Raw genomic sequence first — 26,158 nt, 5'->3', positions numbered from 1 at the left:
TGGCCATTCTTGACTTGTGAAGTCACGCGTTATAATTATATTGCAGTTATCTTTATGAGCTCTATCCACATTTGAAGCACCTAATTTGTATTTGTATCTTTTCAGGCGATGTCGCGTTTTCCCTGAACGTGCAAGTAATTCATGCAGACAAAATCGCGTGCGTTAATTTTCGCGTAAAAAGAGGAAAGTTGGGCGCGCAAAGTTTTTGGAGACGGTAGAAATGGCTATGGTGGCGTGGAGAAACACCGAGGGCGTCGGGGACACCCAGGGGACCCTCTCCTCTCCGGTGTCCCAGATTGCACCTCTGTCTCTACCCGGGGAGCTGACTGGACACATGAACCAGGCGTCCTCTCTGGAAATACCCCCGCCATCAGCAGCACCCCAGGGTGCACCGCCACCCAACCCGCCAAGCTCCACCACCGCGTCCACCACCACCACTAACAACAACAACAGCAACAACACCTCCTCTTCCTCCTCCTCCTCCACTTCGTCCATGGACAAACAGCAGAGCCAGCAGATCGAGTGCATCGTGTGCGGGGATAAATCCAGCGGGAAGCACTACGGACAGTTCACATGTGAAGGATGTAAGAGCTTCTTTAAACGCAGTGTCAGGAGGAACCTGAGCTACTCCTGCAGAGCCAACAGGAACTGTCCCGTAGACCAACACCACCGCAACCAGTGCCAGTACTGTCGCCTCAAGAAATGCCTCAAAGTCGGCATGAGGAGGGAAGGTACGGGCTGGCATCCCCCTGTTGTCGCTTTCGGTATTATTACATCATATTATCCAGCACTACTGGACTTCATATTGAGACGGGCCTAATGCTCTCACCAACATTCTTCTCTCTGATGTCTGTCCCATTAACTCATTTTGCATGCTACCTTTGAAAGCTAGCTAGTGTATGTGTATATATAATTTATTGGTGGACACAGTGATGTCTTGCCTTTGTCTGCTCATATATTCTCTTCCTCCTCATATTTATGTAATCTGTTATTCGCCTACTAACCTCCATATAATCTGCAGAGTCCATTCTGATATTTCAGAGATTACTGTGTTGCGGCTAGCATCTTGTAGCATGTGTAGTTGGCATTATTGCTGCTGCTCGGCCGCTTTGTGTCCGTCACACACGGCCGCAGTGAGGCTGAAAGAGCCCGGTGCTGCTCTCGGTGTCATATTATTACAAATACACGTCAAGTTTGCAACATTTTAGTTTATTTTCGATGTGTATTCGTTTAAATTGTAGCATTTGAGTGTATAGCGTTTTTGGTAGATTATGTATGTGTGCGCGCGTGTGTGTGTATAGCCTCAGTGTGTGTGTGTGTGTGTGTGTGTGTTTATTTGTTAGGTATTTTCAACCTATTAGTTTACAAGAAATAACTGAGTGACATTATAGAGTGTAAATAAACACCTTTATTGCAAATTGTTAAAGGCAAATTTCACCACCAAAAATTTGTAAAAAATAAATAAATAAATAAACAGGCGTAGCGGGCTATTCTCAAAACGGTTACAGAAGTTACTTGCCACAAAGTCGCTAGCCAAATATTAGAGGAAAATAGTTCAAGTCGCTAACGGGACAGTTTAGGTTAATTTGAAATGAAACAATAAAACACACACTGACATGCTGAATAACCTCGCACACCATACCAGCAGGTTGTGGCCTAGAAATGGATTTCCGAGCAGTGAGTTGAATGTGACATTTCTTACCAGGAGCTGTCTGAAACAGTTAGCTTACCGTCCGTCCATTTCAGAGAGCCAGACTAGCATGAAGACATCAGCGTAGCCTCAGAAATGAACCCTGGAGTGCGAGGGTTTGAGTGGGTTTTAAATGACGTCTGTAGTATTGTCATTATTTCCTCTATACATATTCATATGTGTTAATTTGCCTTCTAGCTTGTTTTTTTTTATACATTGCTGTTCTTTTTTTCTTGTGTTGTCGCAGCTGTACAGAGAGGCAGGATTCCCACACAGTCCTATCACGGTCAGTTTGCACTGACCAACGGAGACCCTCTTCAGTGTCATTCCTATCTGTCTGGTTACATCTCTCTGCTGCTGCGGGCCGAACCATACCCGACCTCCAGGTTCGGCTCTCAGTGCCTCCAGAACAACAACATCATGGGTATAGAGAACATCTGTGAGCTGGCGGCTAGGATGCTCTTCAGCGCCGTGGAGTGGGCCCGCAACATCCCTTTCTTCCCGGACCTGCAGGTACCCGACCAGGTAGCTCTGCTCCGCCTCACCTGGAGCGAACTGTTCGTCCTGAACGCCGCTCAGTGCTCCATGCCCGTACACGTCGCCCCGCTGCTGGCCGCCGCAGGCCTCCACGCCTCCCCGATGTCCGCAGACCGAGTTGTTGCCTTCATGGACCACATTCGGGTCTTCCAGGAGCAGGTGGAGAAACTGAAGGTGCTGCATGTGGATTCGGCGGAGTACAGCTGCATCAAGGCCATCGTGCTGTTCACCACAGGTACATCTGGGTACATCTGGGTCTCCACACCACAGCATGGAGGCTTCGGCGGTGATACATGGTCGAAATGTGTTTTTCTTCCTAGTAAAAATCGTTCACTTTATTACAGGCTGCAGTGTACTCAGCGATGTGAAGTAGCAATAATTAATATTATGAAGTGAATTAATCAGGAATATGAACACACACACACACACACACACACACACACACACACACACACACACACACAAAATAAATAAAAGATTGATAGAACAACAAAAACACACCAGTCTTTAGTAGACTGCATTTTTGCATGTTGTGGGGAATAAAATTTGCGTGAACTATAATCTAGATGATTTAAAAAAATAAATAAAAAATCCTAGTCGGGAAACAGCCAATAAATAAATTAAAATACATGTTTTAGTATACCATTTTGATGATAACGGTGGCGGCTGGTTAATTCCATAAATACACTCACAGAAATGTGTTGTTTTTCAGGGTCCAGTGTTCATAAAATGTGCATTTTCGTGAAATGTGAAAATTGCACAATTTATCTTTTTCCCTCACGGGTCAAAGTTATTTTCTGTTAAAGTTAAAGTCCTAGGGTTAAGATTTATAGGGGATGTATAGGGGTGGAAAGTAAAATAAAGAGGCTAAATAAAAAATTAGAGTATGTAATGTGATCATATTGAACGTTAACCTCAAAGAAAATAAATAAATAAAATAAAGCAAAAAAATAAAAGGAGAAATATGTTTAAAAAGTTTGCTTTTGAAAAGTCTTGTTTTCATAACTTATATAATTTCTTTACTACTGATTGTGTCCTTCAGTGAACTTATATTACATAATATAGTCTGTCAGCCATTAAAAGAACATAGTTAAATTAAACAGTATTATGAAAATGTTTTATTTTTATTTTTATTATTATAACTTTGCCTTGAGTGAGTTTGATTGATTTTGCAAATACCTACAATCTCTGCAGCCCCTAAAATATAAAACAATTCACATTCATACAGCGTCTAAAAGATACAACATAATGCTTTATTCACTGTTTCACATCAGAGACAGAAAAGTGGAAAGTGCTTCAATAAATTCAATAATTGGTACATTTATTATATCATTATTTAAACTCCAAATTGCAGGAAATTTGTACAATTGATTCATATATTTAAATAATAAAAAAGAAGAAAGGCATTATCTTGTCTCTGTGATATTGTGTTAATTCACAATTTGCAGAAAATATGAATGAAAAACACTAAATGTATTTAATTTTTAATTATGTTTTTAAATTCCTACACCTTTGGTTATTGGTGTACATATGATTCTTTTATAAAAGACCTTTTTGACTATCATTATTGAATTTAGGGAAACTGTGGGTCGCCACTGCATTATAAAATGTACCCTGGTTATTTCAGAGCCTCTTATTAACAGTCAGAATGATATTTGACATGCGGATGACAAGCAGCATCAAAAGGATGAGTAGCAGTGGAGTAAAAGACACAAAAAAAGTCTCCTATGTTGATCTATTTTAGTCCCCATTAGCACATCTGAACACGTGTCTTTAAAGTGGGACACAGTAACCACTCTTTAATCCCTACTGCCATCCGGCCTGCAGCACTATGGTTCAAACAGAGGCCAGGGCTGTATGTAGAAATACTATCAACCAGCATGTAAAGGTCTTTTACAGTAGATACACATCTATACTGCTTCTTTATTTCTCTGCTTTGAATATCATTTTGTGGATTTGAAAGGAGCAATAGCGCCATCTTTGATTTCTTGAGATTTCAAATGTTTAGTTTATGTACACTATTTCAATGTATCCATTAGTCTAAATGACAGAGAAACTATGAGGAGTCATTCTCCTCTACTCAGCACAGCACCCATCCAGTTTTACTCATTTGTTACATTTTGACAACTCTTCTCTTCTTCTGTAGGCTACTATCTAACCATACCTGATTTGTTTATTGTTAAATATATAAATATTGTACACAGGGGAGGTTTATCTGTGCCTGATATACTGCCCTGTTGTCTCACTCAGAATCATTTACATGTGCTATAAGATAAGATAACTACTTGATTCCAGCGACAGGTCCACAGTAGTCTGCTCCTTTAATGCATTGATAAGACATGTAGAGAGGGAATGGCATCAAATCAAAAACTGTAACTTCTTCATTTTTATATAGATTTTTGCTTCTGGTGTTTGTTTGTGTTAGTGGGGGGGGGGGGTTTGGCTGTGGGATGAACACAATTCACCCATTTTTGTATAATACAACACTAAATGTAATGTCTTTCCTGTGCTTCTGCTGTGTTGTAGACCCTCTATGATAAATCTATGAGTGAAACTATATTTCATTCCACTTCTCCAGGTTGAATGAATGTCTTTGACCGCTTCTCCTTCTCTCGCCTGCTTTTCCTGTTGCCTCTAGATGCTTGCGGTCTGTCAGACGTGGCCCACGTGGAGGGCCTGCAGGAGAAATCCCAGTGTGCTTTAGAGGAGTACGTGAGGAGCCAGTATCCCAACCAGCCGAACAGGTTTGGGAAGCTGTTGCTCCGCTTGCCTTCCCTACGCACCGTCTCTTCCTCTGTCATAGAGCAGCTTTTCTTCATCCGTCTGGTGGGGAAAACCCCCATAGAGACTCTGATAAGAGACATGCTGCTGTCCGGGAGCAGCTTCAACTGGCCTTACATGCCTATTCAATAGAGGGAGAAACTCTACAATGATACTAAGGTCAGGAAATGGTCCCACACCTCAACTCAAGTCATTTCATCTACTGCGAGCTAAAAATGTCGAGCAAGGAAAAAACTACCAGTGGAATGAGATAATTACAACCGTTTCTAAGGTAAAAAAAAAAAATCATCATAATTTTTCATGTATAAACCGCCATTTTCTTGATACCAGAGGAGTGATCTGCCTTATTCTGCACCCTGAAATAAATGAACTGAAGATGTAATATAATCTGACTCCACTGGCAGGTTTTTTTTCCACTTGTTTAAGTTTATTGAGAGAATTTGAGATGAAATGACTGGTTACAGTGGACAATTTTTTTGCAGTGTGGTGACCACTCACAGTCTATGTTTTATTTGTTTTTTTCCGTTGGGATAACAAACAATATTTATTGGACCCTGTGTGTATATTTATCGTGCTTGTAAATTATGTTTTTGCTCCTTTTTTAATGTTTTACGTAATGTTTTTTTTTTGCCCGGGCTAGTAAGAAAACTGCAGGGATTGTCTTGTGTCGATCTTTTATTTTATTTTATTTTATTTTGTTTTGTTTGTTTTGTTTTATACCTTCCAGACATGGCACTTTGGACTAAAGGAACATTTCAGAAAGATTTAATACAAGTGTTTGAAACCCAAACATCTACTGATTTCCAGCAGGTTCATTTGACTTTAAGCTATTTGCTCAACAGTATACAGACGGAGACGTGAGATTAATGCTCTGCTTGAGTTACGTCGGGTTCTATTTGAATTATGGACATACCAAGAAAAAGAAAAAAAAAGGCAAAAGATATTTGGAAACTGCACTTGTCATGGTCAGTGTTATGCCAAATAATGCATTATTTATTACCCATTCCATAAGTAATATCCTTACTTTTTTTATATAAAATGTTTTTAAATATTGTTGTTTAATAATTCCGGGCAGCAGTAATGATTTCCTTTTAAATTTCCATTGATTTTGCTTTTTCTAAAAACAAGTTAAAACATTTTGATTATTTCTGAATAATCAGAAACCCAACACAGCACCGGTGTCTGTTCTTTGTCCTGATTTTTCATAATTAGATGTTATAACATTTTAACATGGAGAAAATCATGTTCATTTCTCATTAAATAGTGTTTTATGTTAATGTTTCTATTATTTCTCATCTAAACTAGTAGAGATGATGACAATGCTACGACCTTAGTCTAATATCTTTATGTATAAAGGGACAGAAAACAGTTGAATACTCTTTTGACTGGTTACAGATAAAAGTAATGACATTACTTTCATGTGGATTAATGATTAATGCATTACCAAGCACTTCTTATTCATTCATGTTTCCAGGTCTTTTACACTGACTGTCTCAGAGAGATTAAAAGAAAAAATTGTATTGCTACAGTTTCTTAATGAGATAAACCAACTGTACACAACTTCCCAGGTCATTTAACAAATCTATTCCATTATGATTCATGCATTTATGAGCCCAGGCCGCTTTATGGCACAAGAGACCACTGCAGGGTATTGCTGAACTGAACGTGTGTATGTGTATTTGCGTACGTGTGCATGCATATGTGTGCGTGTGCGTGTGCGTGTGTGTGTGTGCGTGTATGAGTGTGTATTTGTGTTTACTTCTTTCTGACAACCACTCTGATGTACTGTGAAAGCATATTGGTTAACATATTGGTACCGTATTAAATTATAACTCAAGATTTATAAATAAAGTGTATTTGGTTTATTTTGTCATTTTAATACTATGTGGTGCATGACCCTCCCAACAGGAAATATATACACATATCTACTATATGTGTGTGTGTGTGTGTGTGTGTGTGTGAGAGAGAGAGAGAGAGAGAGAGAGAGAGAGAGAGAGAGAGAGAGAATGAGTGAGCACAAGTGTTTAAGTCAATGAAAACCAATCACAGCCTGCTTGATGTTCTGTTTCCGCCTGTAATATTGTCACTAATCAGATATTCCGATATTGTAATCAAACTAATTGCTTGGCTGAATGTATACGTACGTCAGGATTTATTTGAGTTTCCCCTGTTTGAAGACCCCCTGCAATAAGACAACATTTCTCCAGCGCTGGGCTTGATCACACAGTCAACCAACTGGAAAATAACTGAGAAAACACAACAAACAGAACACAAACCGTTCACCCAGCATGCATGATAGCTTTAATTTAATCGTCCAGTAGGTGCAAGTTTAAAAAAAAAAAAAAGACATCTCACTCTGTTAACAATTATTAGATCAAATTCAATCCTTTAATTACTCTTTTCCAGTTAATCACTATTTCCATAGTACATAAAAGGAGTGAGCATCACTCAATCAAAACACACAAAGGGAGTGGACCAAATGTGAGTATGTGAAACCTCAGTATATAACCTCTAGTTAGACACTGCCAAAATAACAGGATTCATTTCTGCTGATTTCTTCCTCTAAAATCAGAGTTTTCCACGTAAATCACATCCTTTTTTTTACACCTCATCACTTAACACTGCTTAACAAGCATGTTTTTTTTGGTTGTTAAGGGTTCTATCAATTCATAAAGGTGGTTAAACTGTGCACAAGTTAAGAGAGCAGAATGAAAATGGAATTATAATCAAGTCTGTGTTGCCAGACTGAGCAGGACAGAGAGGATTAAAGCAGCTTCTTTGCTTCTTAGTTGAGAGAGAGCTAATGAGGGGCCCCTGAGTGCTCTGTCACTACAGTTTACCCTGAGGAGGGTGAAGCTGGGCGCTCGACGGCCCCTGGGTGTTCTGGGCCAAAGGGCCAACATAAAACAATGGAGCATTTTCCCACACACGTACAAGTCCAAAAGAAGAAAATGCCAAGGAGTGCGGCTGCTGTGGTGGAGGAGGATCAGTGGAGTTCAGGCTGGGATCTTAGCAGGAGAAATACCAGCAGCTCTCTCTGCTCCTCAAATGAATTCTCATCTGTCTCTTCTAACAGTGATCCAGGACATAAATGAGACAGCGAGGCGTCTCTGCTGTGTTTGCGGGGAAACTGCGGCTGGATCAGTCATTACGCAGCACGGTTTGGATTTAGCCAATCAGCTTCCAGGAGTGAAAATGTGTAGCCAATCAGATCACTCTTATGATGTTTTCCTTTTAAAAAAATATTAATATTCATCATGAGCAGTAGAGGTTAACCAGAGTCCAAACCCACGAGAAGCTGTGTGCGTGCGTGTGCGTGCGTGTATGTATGTGCGTGCGTGTGTGTATGTGTGTGTTCGTCGGTGATGATATTATTCCTCTTGTTTACGATGCAAATCAACATTTCGTGCTGATCTGATTGAATATAATAGATAGTGTATCTTAAGTGAAGTTTTTTTGTTTTTTTAACAAAACTTTTTGTTAGAAAAAAAAATAAAATCTCAGTACTGAAAAACAAATGACGTGACGTCTATATTGTACAATATTATATCATTGTATTTTGGAAAGAGTGTAATATAATATTCATTACATTATTTAGCAGCTGTATGTGTTACTGCAGGCTGCTGTTTCTGTAGATGGAGAACAAAGTAGAAACCACGGTGTTGTTTTTATTTGGTCTTTTTTTTCAATATCATTTATTTTGAAGTTTTGGCTTCCGCAGTACAATGACGAAATAAAACCCGCCAATCAATAAAATAATAACAACAGTTGAACGTTAATAGATGAAATGCTGTGTAGTTATTATTCCTGTTTATACGTGATGTGAAATAAAAACTGACTGCAGCTTCTGAAGTCACTTCAATGACTTTGCTTCAAACCAATAATTATCACTTTATAATAATTGTGGCGACTCCAACCCTCCATAAAATCTCATTTCCACACGGCTGTGTAGTTTGTATCTTTTTTTAATAATAATTGGGAGGTGCAGATTTGGGCCTCGGCACTCTCAAACACTGTGAAAGAAAAGTTACAAAGCAGCAGAATAAGATTTGTTCCTGAAACAGTTTGAATCACGTCGTCATTGAAACAATGGAGCCGCACCAAGATTTTTCTTTTTTCTTTTGTTTTTGTTTTGTTACACAAAGCTTTCCTGTATCTCCTCTTGTATATAACGACAACATAGTTTTACAGTCTGGAGACCCTCCTCAATGTCGTTTGTTGCTGCGGGTTTAGTTTACTTTGAAAAACAAAATCCTTCTGCTCGGTGTTTTTTTCCCACTTTGTGTTCCAGTAAGTTTTCCATTACGTGTCAGTTATTGTGGGACACGTGTGACTTCATATATTTAACAAGAAAGATAAAACAGACAGTAGCTGATGAATGATCACAGACTAACTGTTAAAAGTTCTGGTTAAAATATGTCACAATTAACATTTAGCCTTCTTCATATTCTGCATTATTTTATAACCGAATGTATTAATGTTAATTTTACATTAGGCTACTGAGTTCCCTGAAATCCAGCTCTGATATATTAAACAGCTTCAACACTTGCCGGCACTTCTGTAATCATTTATCACACAGGAAGCCGTCTTTTTATTCTTTTACATTCTGCTTTTTACTACTTGTTGATCTTTATTTTTATAGATAAAATATATTTTTTTCATAACATGTTTTAGTCAAATATAGTGAACAACAAGCCTGAATAAAAACATATAATTCCCCAATAACGACAAACGTCACAATTCTTTAAAAAAAATAAAATTCATATTGAGTAGATATATTTCCGCCAACTAAGCAAAAAAAAAAAAAAAAAAAAAAAGCGCAATTGTGAACAATATTTAAAGAATGAGAAAACAAGAAGCCAATAAAAAGAATGAGTGTATGAATGTAAATATTCGTGCAGTGACTCAGAGTGAGTTTGAGTGATCGGGACAGGAAAAAAAAGTTCTTCATAATTTGCGTTTGTTTATTTGGTCTCGAATAAATGATTTGATGTTCATAATAAATGGGAATTGTACGTTATTACACGTCACGTGTCACCTAGGTTACCGTAGTGTTTCTCAGCATGTTCGCCTTCTCATATTCGCTACATATTGATTTATTATTGATTCGTGATTTGGCGTTTTTCTCGTGAGGAATGTGAAGGACAGAACTTTGTACCAGTGAATAGTTGCATATAATGATACATACTGTACACTGGCTTAACTCAATGCCTTTAATCCCAGTCTCCTTTAATCAGACTTACCTTAGACTGAAGCGCAAACAGCCAGAATCCTCTTTTCTCTAAAAACTCATCAGTCATATTCGAGTTTTTCTTTTTTTTTTTTTTTTTCACTACCAAAAAAAAAAAAAAAAAAAAAAAAATCATGGATAGGGTCTCAACACTGTCTAACAACTACATTCAATATTGCAAACTCGGGGGGGAAATAAAGTCCCTGAGCGGCTTCATGGATTTGGACGTGTTGATATTGTGAGATATGTTCGGGAAAATGAAAAGCGCTTTCACTGCTGAAAAGATGAAATGATGAAATGATGCTCCGTCCATTTGGAAGCTGTGGGCCAAAACATCTGAGAGGTAATTTCACATTTTCATCACATTATTTCTCTGGGACACAATTAAAACGGAAGATCAAATGGGAGGAGAAATCCTCTTTAATCTTTTACAGGTCATCAATATCTGCACTTTCCAACCACTACATGCTTTTAATCACATATTGGAAAAGCATTGAACTGTTCAGACTTCATCCATGATGTCTTTTTAATTAGGTGAAACTCTGACTCTAATTCTGACATCTACCTATCACTATCTAGATCTCTATCTGTCAATGAATAGAGAATAAAGCATTTCCTTATTCCTCTATTTCTCTTCCTTGTCCCCAAATTGCCCTTCTAATCAATGTGTCAGACTGACACCACGCCACTCTGGCTCCCTGCTCTGATGTCTTCAAGCTGACGGTGTGAATCAAGAGGTTCCCCTGGCTCCTTCCACTGACCTTTGACCTCAGCCTTCCCCTTTCCCCTGACACTGGCTAAAGAGAAGAGGGGGATATGATAGCATTGAGTTGTTCAGGGGACGATGGGCCGCGTAACATCAAGCCCCAAACTTACACAGTCACTTCATTTAAAGTCAATGAACAAAATTTCATGACAGGAAAGGTCAGCGTGATAAATGATTCATCTCAGATCTTAGTGTAAAAGGAGCAGTGATGTCAAATGCTCACTGACAGGATTTTAGTTTCATTTGTTTTGAGTTTTTTTTTTAATTTGGCTTTCAAACACATTTTTTTCTGTCATTTCTTTTCTTCCACACTTGAATGATGTAAATCTACACTCAGGGAAGGCGAAGCTACAGCGGAGTGCCACGCCTCAGGGAGCCCATCTGATGCTCATGGAAACAAAATCTTAAAAGCAGTTGAATATGGGAGAGGAAGCCTGTCTGCTGAGGAGCCCCCTTCGCAAAAAAACATTTCAGCCACCAAGGAGGGGGAAAGAGAGAGAGTGAGAGAGGAGAAAAAAAACAAAAACGCACCAATCAACTCAAGGACTGTACAAAGAGCTGTCTGTCGTTGCTAAGAGACAGATGCAGAATAACCTCCATGAGAAACCTGACCATGACCCTTCCTCCTCCTCTTCCTCCTCCCAAACAGTCTCTCCCTCTTCTACACAATTACTACCGAACATTAAAGCCCACCTCTGTCACATTAAAGCTGAAAGGCAGGGTGGTGGAGAGGGTGGGGTGGGGTAGGGTGGGGGGAGGGTTTGTTTTAAAAGCAGCGAGAACCTTCACAGAAAATTTGGGATTATTTCTTCTTTTTTTTAAAAAAACTATCTGGTTTTCTCTTTTTTTTTTTTTTTTTTACTCACACGCAAGAGAAAAGATGTGGTTTGGGTGCAGCAGGCATGAAGGGTTGGTGTGTTTTATGCAGGCTAGTGGATGGGCGGAGTGTGACGTGCTGTGGGATGGGATGAGAAGAGGGTGTAAGGGGGTGTAGGAGGGGGGTGGGCAGAGGGAATCTGTCAGACGAATGAGAAGATGAAGATTTGTCAGAGAGATGACAGAGAGTTCAGTTTATATGAAGCCTGTCGATTAGTGCGTTTGTGGCTGACAGGTGGAATCCCAGGGGAGCGTCTGTCACTGTGTCTGCTGCCAGGCCCGGCCACAGCACCACCACAGGAGACGGGGATACGCTACAGACTCCAAGGCACCTCATTGGCCCGGTCCAGCAGCACGGCCTCCCGGAGCCCAGATTAAAGCTTTATTGTGCACAGAAAGCAGGGCGAAAGTCATGTTAATCCCCCACTAATACATTGCTATCAGTGATCTGCTTTTACAACACGATCCAAACAAGCTTTCAGGAATGGGCATTAATCTAAAAGAGGGCACAATAGATTTTTTGGATCCATGAGAAATAGTTTTTTTTTGTTTGTTTGTTTGTTTGTAATATGAACTGTTGCATCAGTGTTGGTGACTCTGAAAAGCACAGTGTTGAGAGGGCCTCTGCTGTTGCTAAGATCCATTAAGATGCAAATCTTTCTTTTTGGAAAGTTTCTTCCACTGAAAAGGCAACCGGGGCAAAAGGAAAAATCATACTGGGAAGAAGAAAATATGCCAGCATTTTAATCAAATGTTAGAGCAAAGTTAGATGTGGATTCATGGAGCATCTAATAAATATCAAAAGTCAAGCAGAACATTCAAGAAGCAGTGTGAGTGTCAAAGTGTTACATATAAAACAATCAGTGTTGTATGCAAGTAACTTTTATCTACTTAAACTCTACTTATACATTAAAAAAGAAGTATCTGGTATATGAGTACTGTTTCTTCTATATTAAAGTACAGTGTATTATATGCATGTATAGATTTATAGATAACTATGGGTGTGCGGGTGTGTGTGCATGCATTTATATTTGTGTAGATATTGTGAGGATACACATACCCATATACAGTATATACCCAGTGACTGAACACTCTAATCAAAATGGGAAAATAAATAGAGAAGTGTGTTTTGGGCAACCATTTTGACAAAATACTATCAGCATTACAACAAACTGCAGTTAAAATAAATTAAAAAACAACAAAAAACAATCAAAATCAATACAGTGGAACCAGAGATATCTATTTTATTCCACACATTCTCCCTTCATATCAAAACCTGACTCCTTCATGACTCACAACACAACTGGACCGCTAACAGTTTGGTCAGAGATTCACACGTATTATGCTAGTAGCGGATAATGTAGCCTGGAGCTGCTAGCTTCAAGCAGAGATGAGGAGTGGGCTGCTGAGATCTGAAAACCTCACTTTGCTCTGATGTTGTCATTTTTTAAACTTGTCGTCCTCAGCCCCTACTGATGCTGTCTCAAGCGATTTATCAGACTTCAGCTCCCTCTGGAGCCACAAAAAGCTTTTTACAACGTTTTCCACATATGCAGTAGTTCACCCTAAGACCTGTAATTAGACTTTGATGTATAAAATCTGTGGAATTCCCCTTTAAAAATGCCATAAACATTAACATCTAAATGCCCATTAATTTATACTGTAAAAAAAAGACAAAAAAACACACACACACACAGTGAGAATGGGCTAAATTTTAGAAACACCTATACAGGGGTGTCTTAACATTATTACAGGTCCTGGGGCTTTAGATGTTTTGGAGTCCCCCCACCCCCTTCCCTTATTCCAAGTGCAGGCCCCCCTTTGCAACGTTTATTCAGCATGCTGAGTCAATGGACAGCAACAAATAGTAAATGGAGTATCCTACTAATCAGTCAACAGGACATGAAAGACAAAGCTAGGCTATATCAGATCAGTTTCAGATCTACTAATGATCGTGTTAACTGGCAACTTTCAGCCGAGTGTGTCATGGTTGTTCATACTGACAGCAGCTGTTGAAAACACCAAGAGAACATGTAAGTGTGCATCATTTTTCTGTAGTGACATTTCAGAATATACTTATCTGTATTTTTCTTAGTTAACAGTTAAGTGAATTGAGTGAAATTGTGTGCTGAGTAAAAAGCATTCACCTCTAGAAAAGTGAAATGTATAGATTAGCTGTGCAGCAGATTTTATTATATCATATTAAGTCAGAAAAGAGACCCATATTCACATTAAACTTGACCTGCTGTGTCACTGTGGACTCACACTGTGCAGGAACCGTATGGCAGTTGCATTTCCAGTATTGTCTGTTTAACCTGTGACCATCGGTGTGGGAGATCGTAATGAGATGCAGCTTTTCCTTTCCAACGAGCAAATATTTAGACAAATATAAGACGGTCAGTTCAAGCTGCTAATGTCTTCATCTCATTGCGCACAAACTCACGAAACCTAATCATTTTTGCAACATGGTCCTCTTCCAAATCCATGTGATATTTTTGGTGATTTCTTTACTTTGACTAACAAACACAGCTAGCCATTAAGCTGCATGGAAACTGAGGCACCGTGCTGCCATGTTCAAACCGACGTAATGACGTACATCGTGTTTTTACAAAGAGTTTATGAGCTGTGTAAGAGCTTATTCTCCTACATCATATTTACTTTGGGTTTTTTTTAGCTTAGGTCTCGTGAGGCCTCTGGAGGCTCCAGGCCTGGGGCTTAAGCTCTGCTAAGCCCTTGTATTAAGGCGCCACTGCACCTAGGGTTGCCAACTCCCTGAAAAATAAATAAGGGACACCTAGTTGGCGTGCCGGCCGTTCACCCCTCCCGGCTTGATTACATTTTTTGCATTTTTTTGTGTTCGTGAAACGATTTTTAAATTATTTGACTTGAACCTGAATTTAATTTAATTTAATTTAATTTCGATGGATGTTTTTGAGTTATACGAAAACACGGACAAGAAATTATTATTCAATAATTTATTTTTTAGTGCAAAACAGAAATCTGTCCTGCTTAACTTAACAGAACAAAATAAATCTTTCTTTAACAGAACTGTCCTGCTTAACTGAAAACAGTATAAAATAACAGAAAACAATAGAAAGCAGAACATTCCTGTAATTTAATGCAATAAGAAAAGTGCAAACAGAAATCTGTGGAAAAGTTGTACACATAAACACTTTGTGCCTCAAAGTCTGGTCTTCCGGTATCTTCTTGCAAGCAACAGTGCCTCGACCAATGAGAAGAGTCGGATTCTGCATTGTCATTCTCATGTGTGCTGTAAGCTCATTGGTCACAGAGCAGGAGAGGGCTGGCAATAAGATTACTGTAAATGTTCATATAAAACACCCTGTCATTAATTCCATTGACATTTTACAGACTATTTAGATTGTCATGGAAATACGGGACAAAGTACGTCCCTTTTCAGCTCAATACGGGACGCATAATTTTGTTTCTAAATACGACAATTCTGAATATATGATAAATGTACTGACTGTAATATCAGACTGCAGTAGTTTCAGTTAAATTGAGTGTTGTGTCACACTACTGTAAGATGAGTCTTTATCTATAAAGTTTTGCGATCCTTAGAAATAAATCTAAACATAAATGCTCTAATAAGAATATTGCTATTACTTTAATTATGTATTGTATTTTCTCACAGTTTCAATTACACCCGTTTTATATGCTCTCAGTATAATATTTGAATATTTCAAAAACTCAATAAAAATGTAATCTCTGGGATCAGTGAAGACAGATAGAGGTTGTTATATTTAAAAAAAGCTTAATTTTGGACATCTGAGAAGAATATCGAGCACGACACTAAACTATCAGATAAACATGTCAGTGACTGTTGGTGGTGATGCGTGTGGACATTTTCTGGGTAATGATATAAAGTAACATCGCCCAAAGAAGTGTCAATGAAGGGATAACATGGGATCATTCTACTATAGTGTTGTTGCCTATAGCGTAGCATTGTTCCAAACATAGACTGAAAGACTTTGATTTCCATTTGAGCACTTCCTAATTATCCATCCATCCTCGTGGGTCACCGGAATATTGTCCGTGTGCTGTGACCTTTGACCTCTTGATCTCTAGGCTACTGGTTATTTGTAATCTCACTGATCTAGGAAATTGGATGAGTGAATTGTTGAAATTCCTCATATTTAACTTGTTTGAATTGGAAAGGGATTTTTTTCCATCCCTCATTTTTAAGGACTGCATGTTTATAATGTTGAGGTGTGGGGTGGGGGGGTGGGGCTCTGGGTGCATGGGGGTGCCAGCAGCAAGTCAAAACTTGTTCAACTTAGAGCAGTAAGTAATAAAACACAATGTACTAAAAACCAAGGACTGCTTAAATCAGCTGATAGAAACATCTAACTGGAGCAGACTGCAGTCAAGGTCACGATAACAACAGCACCAACATGTGTATATGATGAAACATGATACATAAACATACAGAAATTATACATGAAAATCTTCTTTGAAAAGCCACAGAGGTCAAGATTACCATTTGTCTGTCTACAAATAGGTCTTTTTGTAAATAGCCTAGTTTTATTCAATTAATCTGGATTTAAATCTGTAAGAAATAATGCAGAACATTACTTCAGAAGTCCCTTCAACAGTGTAAAAACGATATATTCATTATATTGTCTCAAAAAAAAAAAAAGTCCATGGTGTCATAGAAAAAGAGGAAATTAATCTTAATCCAATCTGTTTTGCATTTGGCTGCATGCAGGGAGATTCTCCCTATTTAGATTTGTTATGTAATAGGAGGCTGTAATCTGTTATATAATTACAGAGTAAGTGAAATGTACTGTGTTTAAATTAATGGGATCCGGGATTTGTTTTCATCCGACAGCCACAATTATTTGTTCTATTTAACATTAGTAACACACAAGAAATGAAAGGAAAACATGTAATATTGCATAGAGTACACAATTAACCTCTTCCATTCCAGTTTTGGCTCCCTGACCTATGACATAACACATGATGTGAGATATAGGTTACATTGTTCACTGTTTATTTTTACTGCTTAATATCATCTTATTGATTATAGGTATTAGCGATCACATTCTGTTCACTGCTCTTTATATTATGATATCCGACACCATCTGTGAAATACTTTTGGGGTTAGAAAAGGTTCAGGCAGACAGAATCTCAGATCTTCAGATGTTGGCTCTCAGCCATATATGGAAGTTATCGTGCTGTGTATCATAGCCTGACATACCTCGTTCTTCCTCAGAGGAAACAGCATGCTTAAATAACAGATTACAATATGTTTGGGTTGAAAATCGTGTGCTTTGAAATGAAACAGTGGAATGTGGGTTGGTTTGAGCACGCTTCAGCACTGTGTTTATCCTTTTAACTTAACTTGACACTAACATACTAACACACTGACACACTGCACAGGATATACAGGACCACCAGCCTAATGGACCACACATACAGGACTATAGAGGGGTCAAAGCTCATTGAATAGTGGAGTATTGAAAATGTATCTACAGCGTCTGAACTATTACTTGGACCTAGCTCATGTTGATGTTGAATCTTTAGTCACACATCTCAAATGTTAGACCATCTATACTCTTTATGTTTTTATTTAAAAAAAATATCATTATTATAAGATTATAAGATTTCTTGGTAAGTGTTTAAAAAACAGAAGGAAGAAAGAAAGAAAGAAAGAAAGAAAGAAAGAAAGAAAGAAAGAAAGAAAGAAAGAAAGAAAGAAAGAAAGAAAAAGAAAAACTGTGATGTTTTCAATCATTTAAACTGCAGCACTGTGTTAGATGTAACTTTTGTGGATAAATGAATATAAATCTAACTGTGATGCCACACATGAACTAGAAGAGCAAAATGAAAAGCTGTCATAAAATGTACACATATTTACTTTCCATGAATGTAAACAACAGCTACAGATAAGCAAACATGTTGCTTGATTTAAGTTTAAATGAAAAAGTTGCCATCATTACTTAAATGAATTTATTTTAATAACTGTTATATGTGTGAAACTTGTTACTAAAGGGTTAAAAAGAGAGACGCTTTTGGAACGATGCTCAGTTAGAGAAGATGAAGTGAGCTGAAAAAAACACGAGGAGGTGTGAGGAAAAGGAAGATCCAGAAGAGATCACACTGCAGATGGTCTGTCAGCTCGATTCAAACAGCAGAACACAAGCCGGTGCTTTTCTGGTACCTGCATGTTTTCATCTAATGATTTTCAGATTCATCATCAACAGAAACTTCATAAATAAATATTCCTTTTCACACTGAGTCAGTGGGGAGAAGTCATTTTATCGCATTCTGTCAGAAAATGGTTTGAACTGTTTGGTGTTCTGGCCGTTTCTTTCTGCTAAGGATATTTTTGGCTCTCCAATGTGGCAAGCACACAGACACACTGAGAAAAAAGGGAGAGAGATAGGGGGGAGAGAGTGATGGCTGTCAGAGGGTGAGAGAGGCTCACAGAACTCCCCCGGCAGGCAGTGTGTGAGATCTGGGGCCCTGGGGCCCTTTGGATGGCTCACAGTGAATGGGTGCCCCGGTGAGGTGACCAGGCTCATTGAGAACAGGTTACGAGGGGAAGGGAATGCTTTTGCTCTGTGTTTGGCCCCGTGACCCACTGTCCAACGTCTGCCTTGGCAGTTTTGAAACCCAACATATTTATTTGCAATGCTCTGAAGAGAGAGGGTGGAGCAGCTGTCAGAATAAAGTCATCGTCCTGCTGACAGCTTCATCTGCTGTTGAAGGGCAGCTATGACAGGCGCACAATGTCGCTGCGTCGGCCAACCCTGAGAGAAGGACTGTCATATGTGGACATGCTGGGAATCTGGCAACCTCTCTCCCCCTTCCCAAACTCCCTTTATACACCAGAATTATGTCTTTGGCCAAGTTAGAAATGTTTTTCATTCCAGTGTACAAGGACGTCAACTGGGCAACATCTGGAAACTCTCCTGCTCGGTGTCAATGTGCCCACATGTGCTTTTGTTATTTTTATCATTGTGAAAAAATGTTTAGGAACGAATGTGTTTGGAAGACATATCTGTACACATATAATACATACATAATAGAACTATATGGATATGATATTTGCTTTGTAGGCTTTAATTCAATTATAATTCTAAATAAATAAAAAAATAAATTAATCCAAATAATAACATCTTATTATCTTATAACATTCATCTCACACAGAGTCTGTGTGAGATGAAATAAGCAGGTTTTTGCATTTTGAATGGCTACACACTGAGGAAGCACTGGCCAAAAAGTCACACATTATATCCACAAAACAGTATAATATGAGTTTATAAGATAAGAGATTTAAATAATTAATTCCTCTGAAAAAATACAAACAATTACTGGCTGCATTGTTGCTTGGCTAGACCAACCCAACCACTTCATGAGGCGATTAAGATGTATAGACAGACAGAGATACAGAGTAATAGCAGAGCGACCTCTCTGCATGAGCCATCTACAGGTAATTGCATTAGCAGTGCTCTGAGTGGTGAGGCAGCGGTACTGCGACCAGCTGGCGTCACTCTAATATACACAGGGCACCCAGCATCCTCTGCTATCAATAAGTCATTATCTGAGCCGTGCCACTGATGGGCATCCTGCAGCCATCTCTGCGGCTCAGACAAAGAGGACAGAGAGGGCAAAGGAGGAGGCAGAAGCAGGTTTTAGCACTGGAATGTTGCCCATATATGAAGTGTTATTAATGCCATAGTCCACGAATAAATCCAGTTTGAGTGATATAGCCATTAGTTTGAAGGGTTATCAGACATCAAAACCTTGCACAGTGGTTTATAATACTAGAAGGATTTCGCAGCTCATGATAATTTCATCCTCCACCTACGATCACTACGCATTAAAATGATCTCATTCAAGGTAAAAAGTTAACAAGAAGAAATATGTGTTGCACATACTTGATTGGCCAGTGCCATTATATTAAAGATGGATTACCAACCAGGCAAATAGAGCCACATCCATGACATGGAGACTCCAAAAGGCCCTAGTACACCTGGTTAGTTTGTGATGAGTTGATTGCTAATTTGTTTGATAGTACACACCACCAGACTACAATATGAATGGAAAGGGGAAGGGCTTTTAAGTGGTGCCTGAATTTTTTATCTTGAGTCCCTCTCAAGTAGAGGGGTATTGTGTCAAAATGTAATTTTAAGATTTTAATTTTTTCAGTTGATATGTAATTGCATAATAAACACATGACCAACCTGAGGAGCGCTAGTATTCCAGCATAGAAACCACGACGTACAGAACAGGGGTCTTAACGGGGCTCACAGCTCCAGCCCTGAAGATGACACTGCACTGCTTTGTAGCTAAAGGTGAGCCAGGTGGAACTTCTTTGCCGGTCAACACTTTGACTTGTTGTTGGTGTCAGGCTTCAACACTGCATGTCTGAACTTGGACTAGAAGAGCAAGAAAATACAGAGGAAAGTTACTGCAATCCACAAGCTGCCACAAAAAAGATGAACAAAAAAAGCAAAAAGCAAAAAGAAAGACAAGAACCGAACCAGCTCTCCTTCTTTGTGGCATTAATTTCCACCCATACCCTGCACACAACATCACCACTACATCTCTCAGCACCGTCTCCACCATCAGCTCAAATTACCGTCCTCTTCTAATTGATATGAACAATAACAGAGGAAAGCTTGTTAATGGTGAACATAATTGTCCCAGACAAAAGGCCAAACACCGCAAATCACACTTTACAGCAGGGGCAAGCAGAAGGCGACGTCTGGGCTGCGGGCGGGGAGAGATATTTCACTGCAGATATCCATCTACCAACTGAATCACATTTCATTAGTGGGTCACCCATTAAACAGTACACCCGACTCCAAAAACTCCACTTTTACAGCCCAATACACGACATGGCATTGTTTTTATGGCCAGGTTAAATGTTTATGACATACAGTGTGTATCAGCATGTGTAGAGGAATGCTTTATAAATACTATTCACAGTATGAAATATAATTAAATCCCATATATAAACAATATATATTAAGCAAATCAGAAGTTACACAGACCAAAAAAAAGGTGTGTAACAAGTCTAAAATGCAGCATTTTTCTTATTTTTAAAGCTTCCAGTAGAAAGAGTGTGTGTTTCTCATTAGGTACATTTAGGTACATTTTGCACTACACTAAATACCTCCAGCATGTTGGAGATGTTAAATGAGGTAGACATGGCTTAAATCCTCCACTGCGATGATAACTGGCTCACCACTCTCACTCTCTCTCTCTTTCTAACACACTGCTGAGAGGAGGAGGGTTAACTATCAGCTATAATGTGTAACTGAAGATCAGCGCTCCCCCCCGGCTTCACTCCTCACACACCCCATAACGCACCCTCCTCCTCCCCCAATCCCATCCCAGGCCTCCCTCCCCTCCCAGCATCCCCCTGCTGCTGTTGTTGGGGTGGTCTCTGCTTCTGCTGTCACCAAGCCGCTGGTCTTTCAGCCGTCCTGCTCCCTCCTTCTTTTTTTCTTTTTTCTTTTCTTTTTTTTTTGTTGCCGCCGCTCTCTTGGGCGTCACAAGATTACTGAAGCACTGCTGACATCTCTATCAGCCTGACCTAACACTCTGCCCTTTTCTTCCCTCCCTCCATCTCCCCTGCTCCTCCCGCACTCCGGGATCCATCACACTCTGGCCTGAGCATCTCGCACACGAAAATAAAAATGAAGTGAGAAAACAAAAACACAGAAAATAGAGGAAGAAAAATACAACTAAGTTTTTTTTTATCTGTCCATCTAGGATATGAAATAAACAGTTTAGTGCCGCAGGACTTCACAGTAATTTAGATAAGACTGCTCTTATAGTCTCCATTTCTCAACTCAGAGACATTTCCAGGAGATATTTCCAAGGCATCCCAGTGTGTTAGTTCACCAAAATATTATCTGCCATGTAGCTGCCATTTTTACTGTCAGTTGTGCAATAAAAGATAAATCAATGACAGGTCAACAAAAATATATTTGTGCCTGAGTGTTTTACTGGAAAACATTGACACATTTAATTAGAATTAAACATCTTTGAAATATGATCATGCAACTGATGCATTGAGATATGATCAGTGATTCCAGAAAAATATTCAGAGAATTAATTTCCCTTTTAGTCTTTCAAAGAGGTTTTCATCCACTTTCATCTATGAGAAAAATGTATTCTAACATTAATATTAAGTTTTATTTACAGTCTGTAGGCATTTAATGTGAAGATTTTAGCAGTTACAGTACTTTTAGATTTTTTTTACATGTATTTCTGAAAATAAATTCATACAATTGCTGAGTATCTTTCAACATTACAACTAATGCTTAAAGCAGTAAATCTAAAGAAACAGGTGGAGTCTGGCTATGTTTTCTGTTTTATTGGGATTTTGGCCACATATATTGGAAACGATGCCACATATTTGCCCTTCAGACTTGTTATGTGTCCTTTTCGGTTTGCAGCCCCTCAGTGTTAATGATGAACTGACTGAAACCAGCCAACGAAGGACAACGACACTTTCCAACCAGTATGCATGCGTTGGTATCTTTCACAGTGCTTTTAATAGCACTAAAAGCGTACTTTTAAATCAAATACGTTGGAATAAACCCCCAGTATGACATGGACATAAAATATGTATATAATTGTAAAAAGTGAACAGACTGGGATTGCATGTTCTTCATCCTTTCCGGGAAACTAAAGACCAGCTGTTCCTACATCTCGAACACTAATCTGACTCAGGCCAAAGCACATACAGCCTTTACAAATGCTGCATGTGCTGAAAGTGACATCGTGGAGTGATACGTGTAGTCTTTTCTTCTAGACGTCTTGCATTGTCCTGCACCTTGCGCGTCAGCATGTTCGGCACTATTATTAGTTGTCCGAATGTCTCTGCTCGGATTCCAGAAAAACAAATGCCTATAATTTCATTGTTCCTGCTGAATGAAGTGATTTTAATTCTGGTCTTTGCTCACATATGACCAGTTTCTCTTTTTTATAAGTTATATTGAATTTCCCCTCGCTGAATGCTGCCTTTGCTCGCCGACTGCATTCATCCAATCACCCCCCAGTGTTAGCTTTTGAGATTTGTGAGGGGAATGATTTTCATCTGCAAACAAACTGCTGTTCTTGATAGAATTCCTCCGTCGGTCCGGCCTGAGTGTTGTTATTAAGAAACCTAAAATGACACAGTCTGCAGGGGGGCCTGCCAGTGGAAAGATGCTGTCCATTAGCTGTCAACAATGACCACTGGGTCTACCCTCCCATGGGACTGGCAAGCAAGGCATCGTCTCATCCTGAGTCTGGCTGAGAGATCACACAGGCCCCATTGTCTCAACCAGCCTGGAGTCTTATTGTAGAAGCGCCTCTGGGAAAGGACGAGCCTTCACTACCGTGGTCTGTTAAAGAATGGGCTTTCTCCAGGCTAAGGCCATGAAAACTGTAAGGGATGAATCTAGGGGAACACAGAGAGGCTACGGAGTAGATTTGGAATAGGGGCACCCCTCCTTAGACAAGTTTGGAGTCCCCATCCAGACCTCCCTCTCCCTCTCCCAGTGCTGACCTCCCTTCTCCACCTCTGTTTAATAATGCCTGGGCCTTGGTCATTATTTTGGGCAGATGGAGACGGGGGCAGGCAGTGAAAGGAGCTGGTGTCACTCCTGAGGAGAGGATGGTAGGGATGACAGAGAAGAAAAAGCGAATCAGAGAAAAGATCAAAAGCAGAAGCTCGCCTTTCACTCGTCTGAAAGCGCTAAAGAGGATAAGGAACGATCGGGCCTGGGGTCTCCTGTCCTCTCTGGCAATTAGACTCAGCTGATGGAGAGAAAGGCGTGAATGGCAGGGTTCAAGGCCCTCTCTAGGACTCACACAACGGGAAGGAGTTTTTTCCCCAACGCCTCCTTTATCTTCCTCTCCTTTCAGAGTGTCAGAAATGCAGCTGAAATATCTCTCCAAAGAGACAGCACAATCCCCAATGCCAAACCTTAATCACGGTGGCTGATGAGATTGAGGGAGGGGGGGGGGGGGGGGTGCATTTGAGAGAAAACACACATTCTTTTCACAATTCATCTTTACACTTTATATGAGGCCAGGATTCAAGGGAGGTGTAGTAGGTTTATGTGTGTTAATTAAATTGAACAAATTAGAGTCCATATTTTCACAAGACAAGAAGACGTATTTCACCCTGGGTACACAATAAACAACTATATATCATTGTATGAAGAGGTTTTCAAGGGCTGAAATCTGAACCGAAATGAAAACCACTTTTTTCATTAATTTTTAAATGTAAAAACATAAAGAAACGTAGAAAATTTGAGGAAATACTGAAGTACTAAAGTAAAGTTAACTTAGATGCATCAAACTGACAGACAATGAATTCAGTCAAACACACATAATAAATTAGCAGGCATGAATCAGTAAACAAATGTTACTGGCATACCCTCTGAGTGTCCCTGATGGAGGGGCAGCCATGATGGTTTTGTACAATGGGTTGGACTGTTTCATGCAATTTAATATTCTTTTTTTTTTTTTTTTGACTAGGGAGCCGTCTTGGGCACGGCCACAGCAACATGTCCCATAGGAACCTATTACCATCCTCTACATATGCAAGAGTTTCAATAGGCCGTCTATCATCCCCACAGAGGGACACGTAGCTTTTGCTACAACTTTAACAGCTTGTCATAAAAAGCGCACAGGGGATTTCAATTACACAGGTCATCAGAAAGTGAAGAAACAGTATGTGGGTCACACAAATTTAATTTCAACATATATACTTTGATAAAGGTTGTGTAAAAGACACTTGTAATACAAGGACAAAATAAAACCAGCAGGTCTTAGTATGGCTAACACACGAAGAGGACAATGTGGGATAAAGAAACTTGAAGGGATTAGATCTTATGTTTAAAAAGTAGGTTTGTCTGTGGAGTCCTCCCTTCAGAGGTTTGTTTAGGCCTAACAGTGTGGACCCCAACCCATAATCCTCTGCAGTCACACCTGTGGAGGAGAGTATAAAGACCCTGGACTGACCTGAGTCAGACATCAAGCTTCAAGGAGTCTCTCCACAGCAGCTCTCCACAGAAGCTCCACAGACACCAGACCCACGATGAAGATGAGTCCCTCTGTCAGCCTGCTGCTGCTGCTGCTGCTCGGCCTCTCTCAGGCGAATCCTATCGAGGAGGAAATCAGTGAAGAAGGTCTTCTCCAGGAGGAAGACATCGAAGACGAGGTGAATGATGACACTGTTGACATCGGCACCAGAATTCTGATGTCCAACAACGCCACCGATGAGACACTGCTGGAAGGAGACCTGCTGGCTCCCAAAACCAGAAACGCCATACGATGCTGGTCCCAGAGCTGCATGTGGAGGAAGGCCCGTAATGGCCAGGTGGTGGTCCCTTTCGCTATCAGTGGTCAGTTCAGCAGCTATGAGAGGCAGACAATCGAGAGAGCCATGAGAGGCTTCCACAGCAGTACCTGCATCCGCTTCGTCCCCCGTGGGAGGGAGCGCGACTTCCTCAGCATCGAGAGCAGAGGTGGATGCTTCTCAGCTCTGGGCAGATCAGGAGGCATGCAGGTGCTCTCTATCAACAAGCAGGGCTGCATGTACCACGGCATCATCCAGCACGAGATTATCCACGCTCTGGGCTTCCAGCACGAGCAGACCAGGAGCGACCGTGATGGCTACGTCAAGATCAACTGGCAGAACATGAACCGAGCCATGGCCTACAACTTCCACAAGCAGAACACCAACAACCTGAACACTCCTTACGACTACTCCTCCATCATGCACTATGGAAGAACAGCCTTCTCCATCAACGGCAGGGACACCATCACCCCCGTCCCCAACGCCAACACCCGGATCGGTCAGAGGCGAGGCATGTCAGGCTGGGACGTCAAAAGGATCAACCTGCTCTACAGATGCTAACAACACTGCTGACCTGCTGACCCCTTCACAGCCAAAGATATTATTTAGGAAATAGATGAGCTCAGTGCCAAATGCAAGTTTCAGTTATATTGGAAAATCTAGGATTAAATCAATCAATCTGTGAAACCTGTGATGTGTAATTTGACTCAGAACTTTAATAAAAGTAAAGCAAAATATGTTTTGTTTCTGTGGCTATTTTATATATTTTTGCTTATAGAACTTATATTACTTATGTAAATCAGCTCACACATACACAAACAAATGTGACTGGGTTATTTCTCTAAACTTTAAAGCAGGAGTGTCGGACTTTGGTCTCCCCCTTCTGGCTGTGTGAGTAATTACAAAAGCACTGTCAACACATGCTAACATTATAGTGTCCGC

The 26,158-nt window shown here is 39.9% G+C and overlaps 2 protein-coding genes across 4 annotated transcripts; both read left to right on the top strand.

The window, feature by feature from the left end:
* The first annotated feature begins 220 nt into the window (after positions 1–220).
* On the top strand, positions 221–5,140 carry LOC128361005 (COUP transcription factor 2-like). 3 transcript variants are annotated; one of them, XM_053321592.1, is made up of 4 exons: positions 221–393; positions 454–731; positions 1,920–2,462; positions 4,866–5,140. In XM_053321592.1, exons 1-4 carry the CDS (start codon positions 221–223, stop codon positions 5,138–5,140), a joined length of 1,269 nt encoding a protein of 422 aa, XP_053177567.1. The 3 variants fall into 3 exon arrangements, with proteins under 3 accessions (XP_053177567.1, XP_053177559.1, XP_053177554.1); XM_053321584.1 differs by having other exon boundaries at positions 221–731; positions 1,938–2,462; XM_053321579.1 differs by having other exon boundaries at positions 221–731.
* Positions 5,141–24,955: 19,815 nt separating this feature from the next.
* LOC128381161 (high choriolytic enzyme 1-like) lies at positions 24,956–25,777 on the top strand. The gene has a single exon (XM_053341142.1). The coding sequence runs from the start codon at positions 24,956–24,958 to the stop codon at positions 25,775–25,777; it is 822 nt and encodes a 273-aa protein (XP_053197117.1).
* The last annotated feature ends 381 nt before the right edge of the window (positions 25,778–26,158 follow it).

Source organism: Scomber japonicus, chromosome 1 (assembly GCF_027409825.1).
Source record: "Scomber japonicus isolate fScoJap1 chromosome 1, fScoJap1.pri, whole genome shotgun sequence".
NCBI classification, from domain to species: domain Eukaryota; kingdom Metazoa; phylum Chordata; class Actinopteri; order Scombriformes; family Scombridae; genus Scomber; species Scomber japonicus.
Note: the sequence above shows the minus strand (reverse complement) of the source record. Positions and strands in the feature narration are given on the sequence as shown.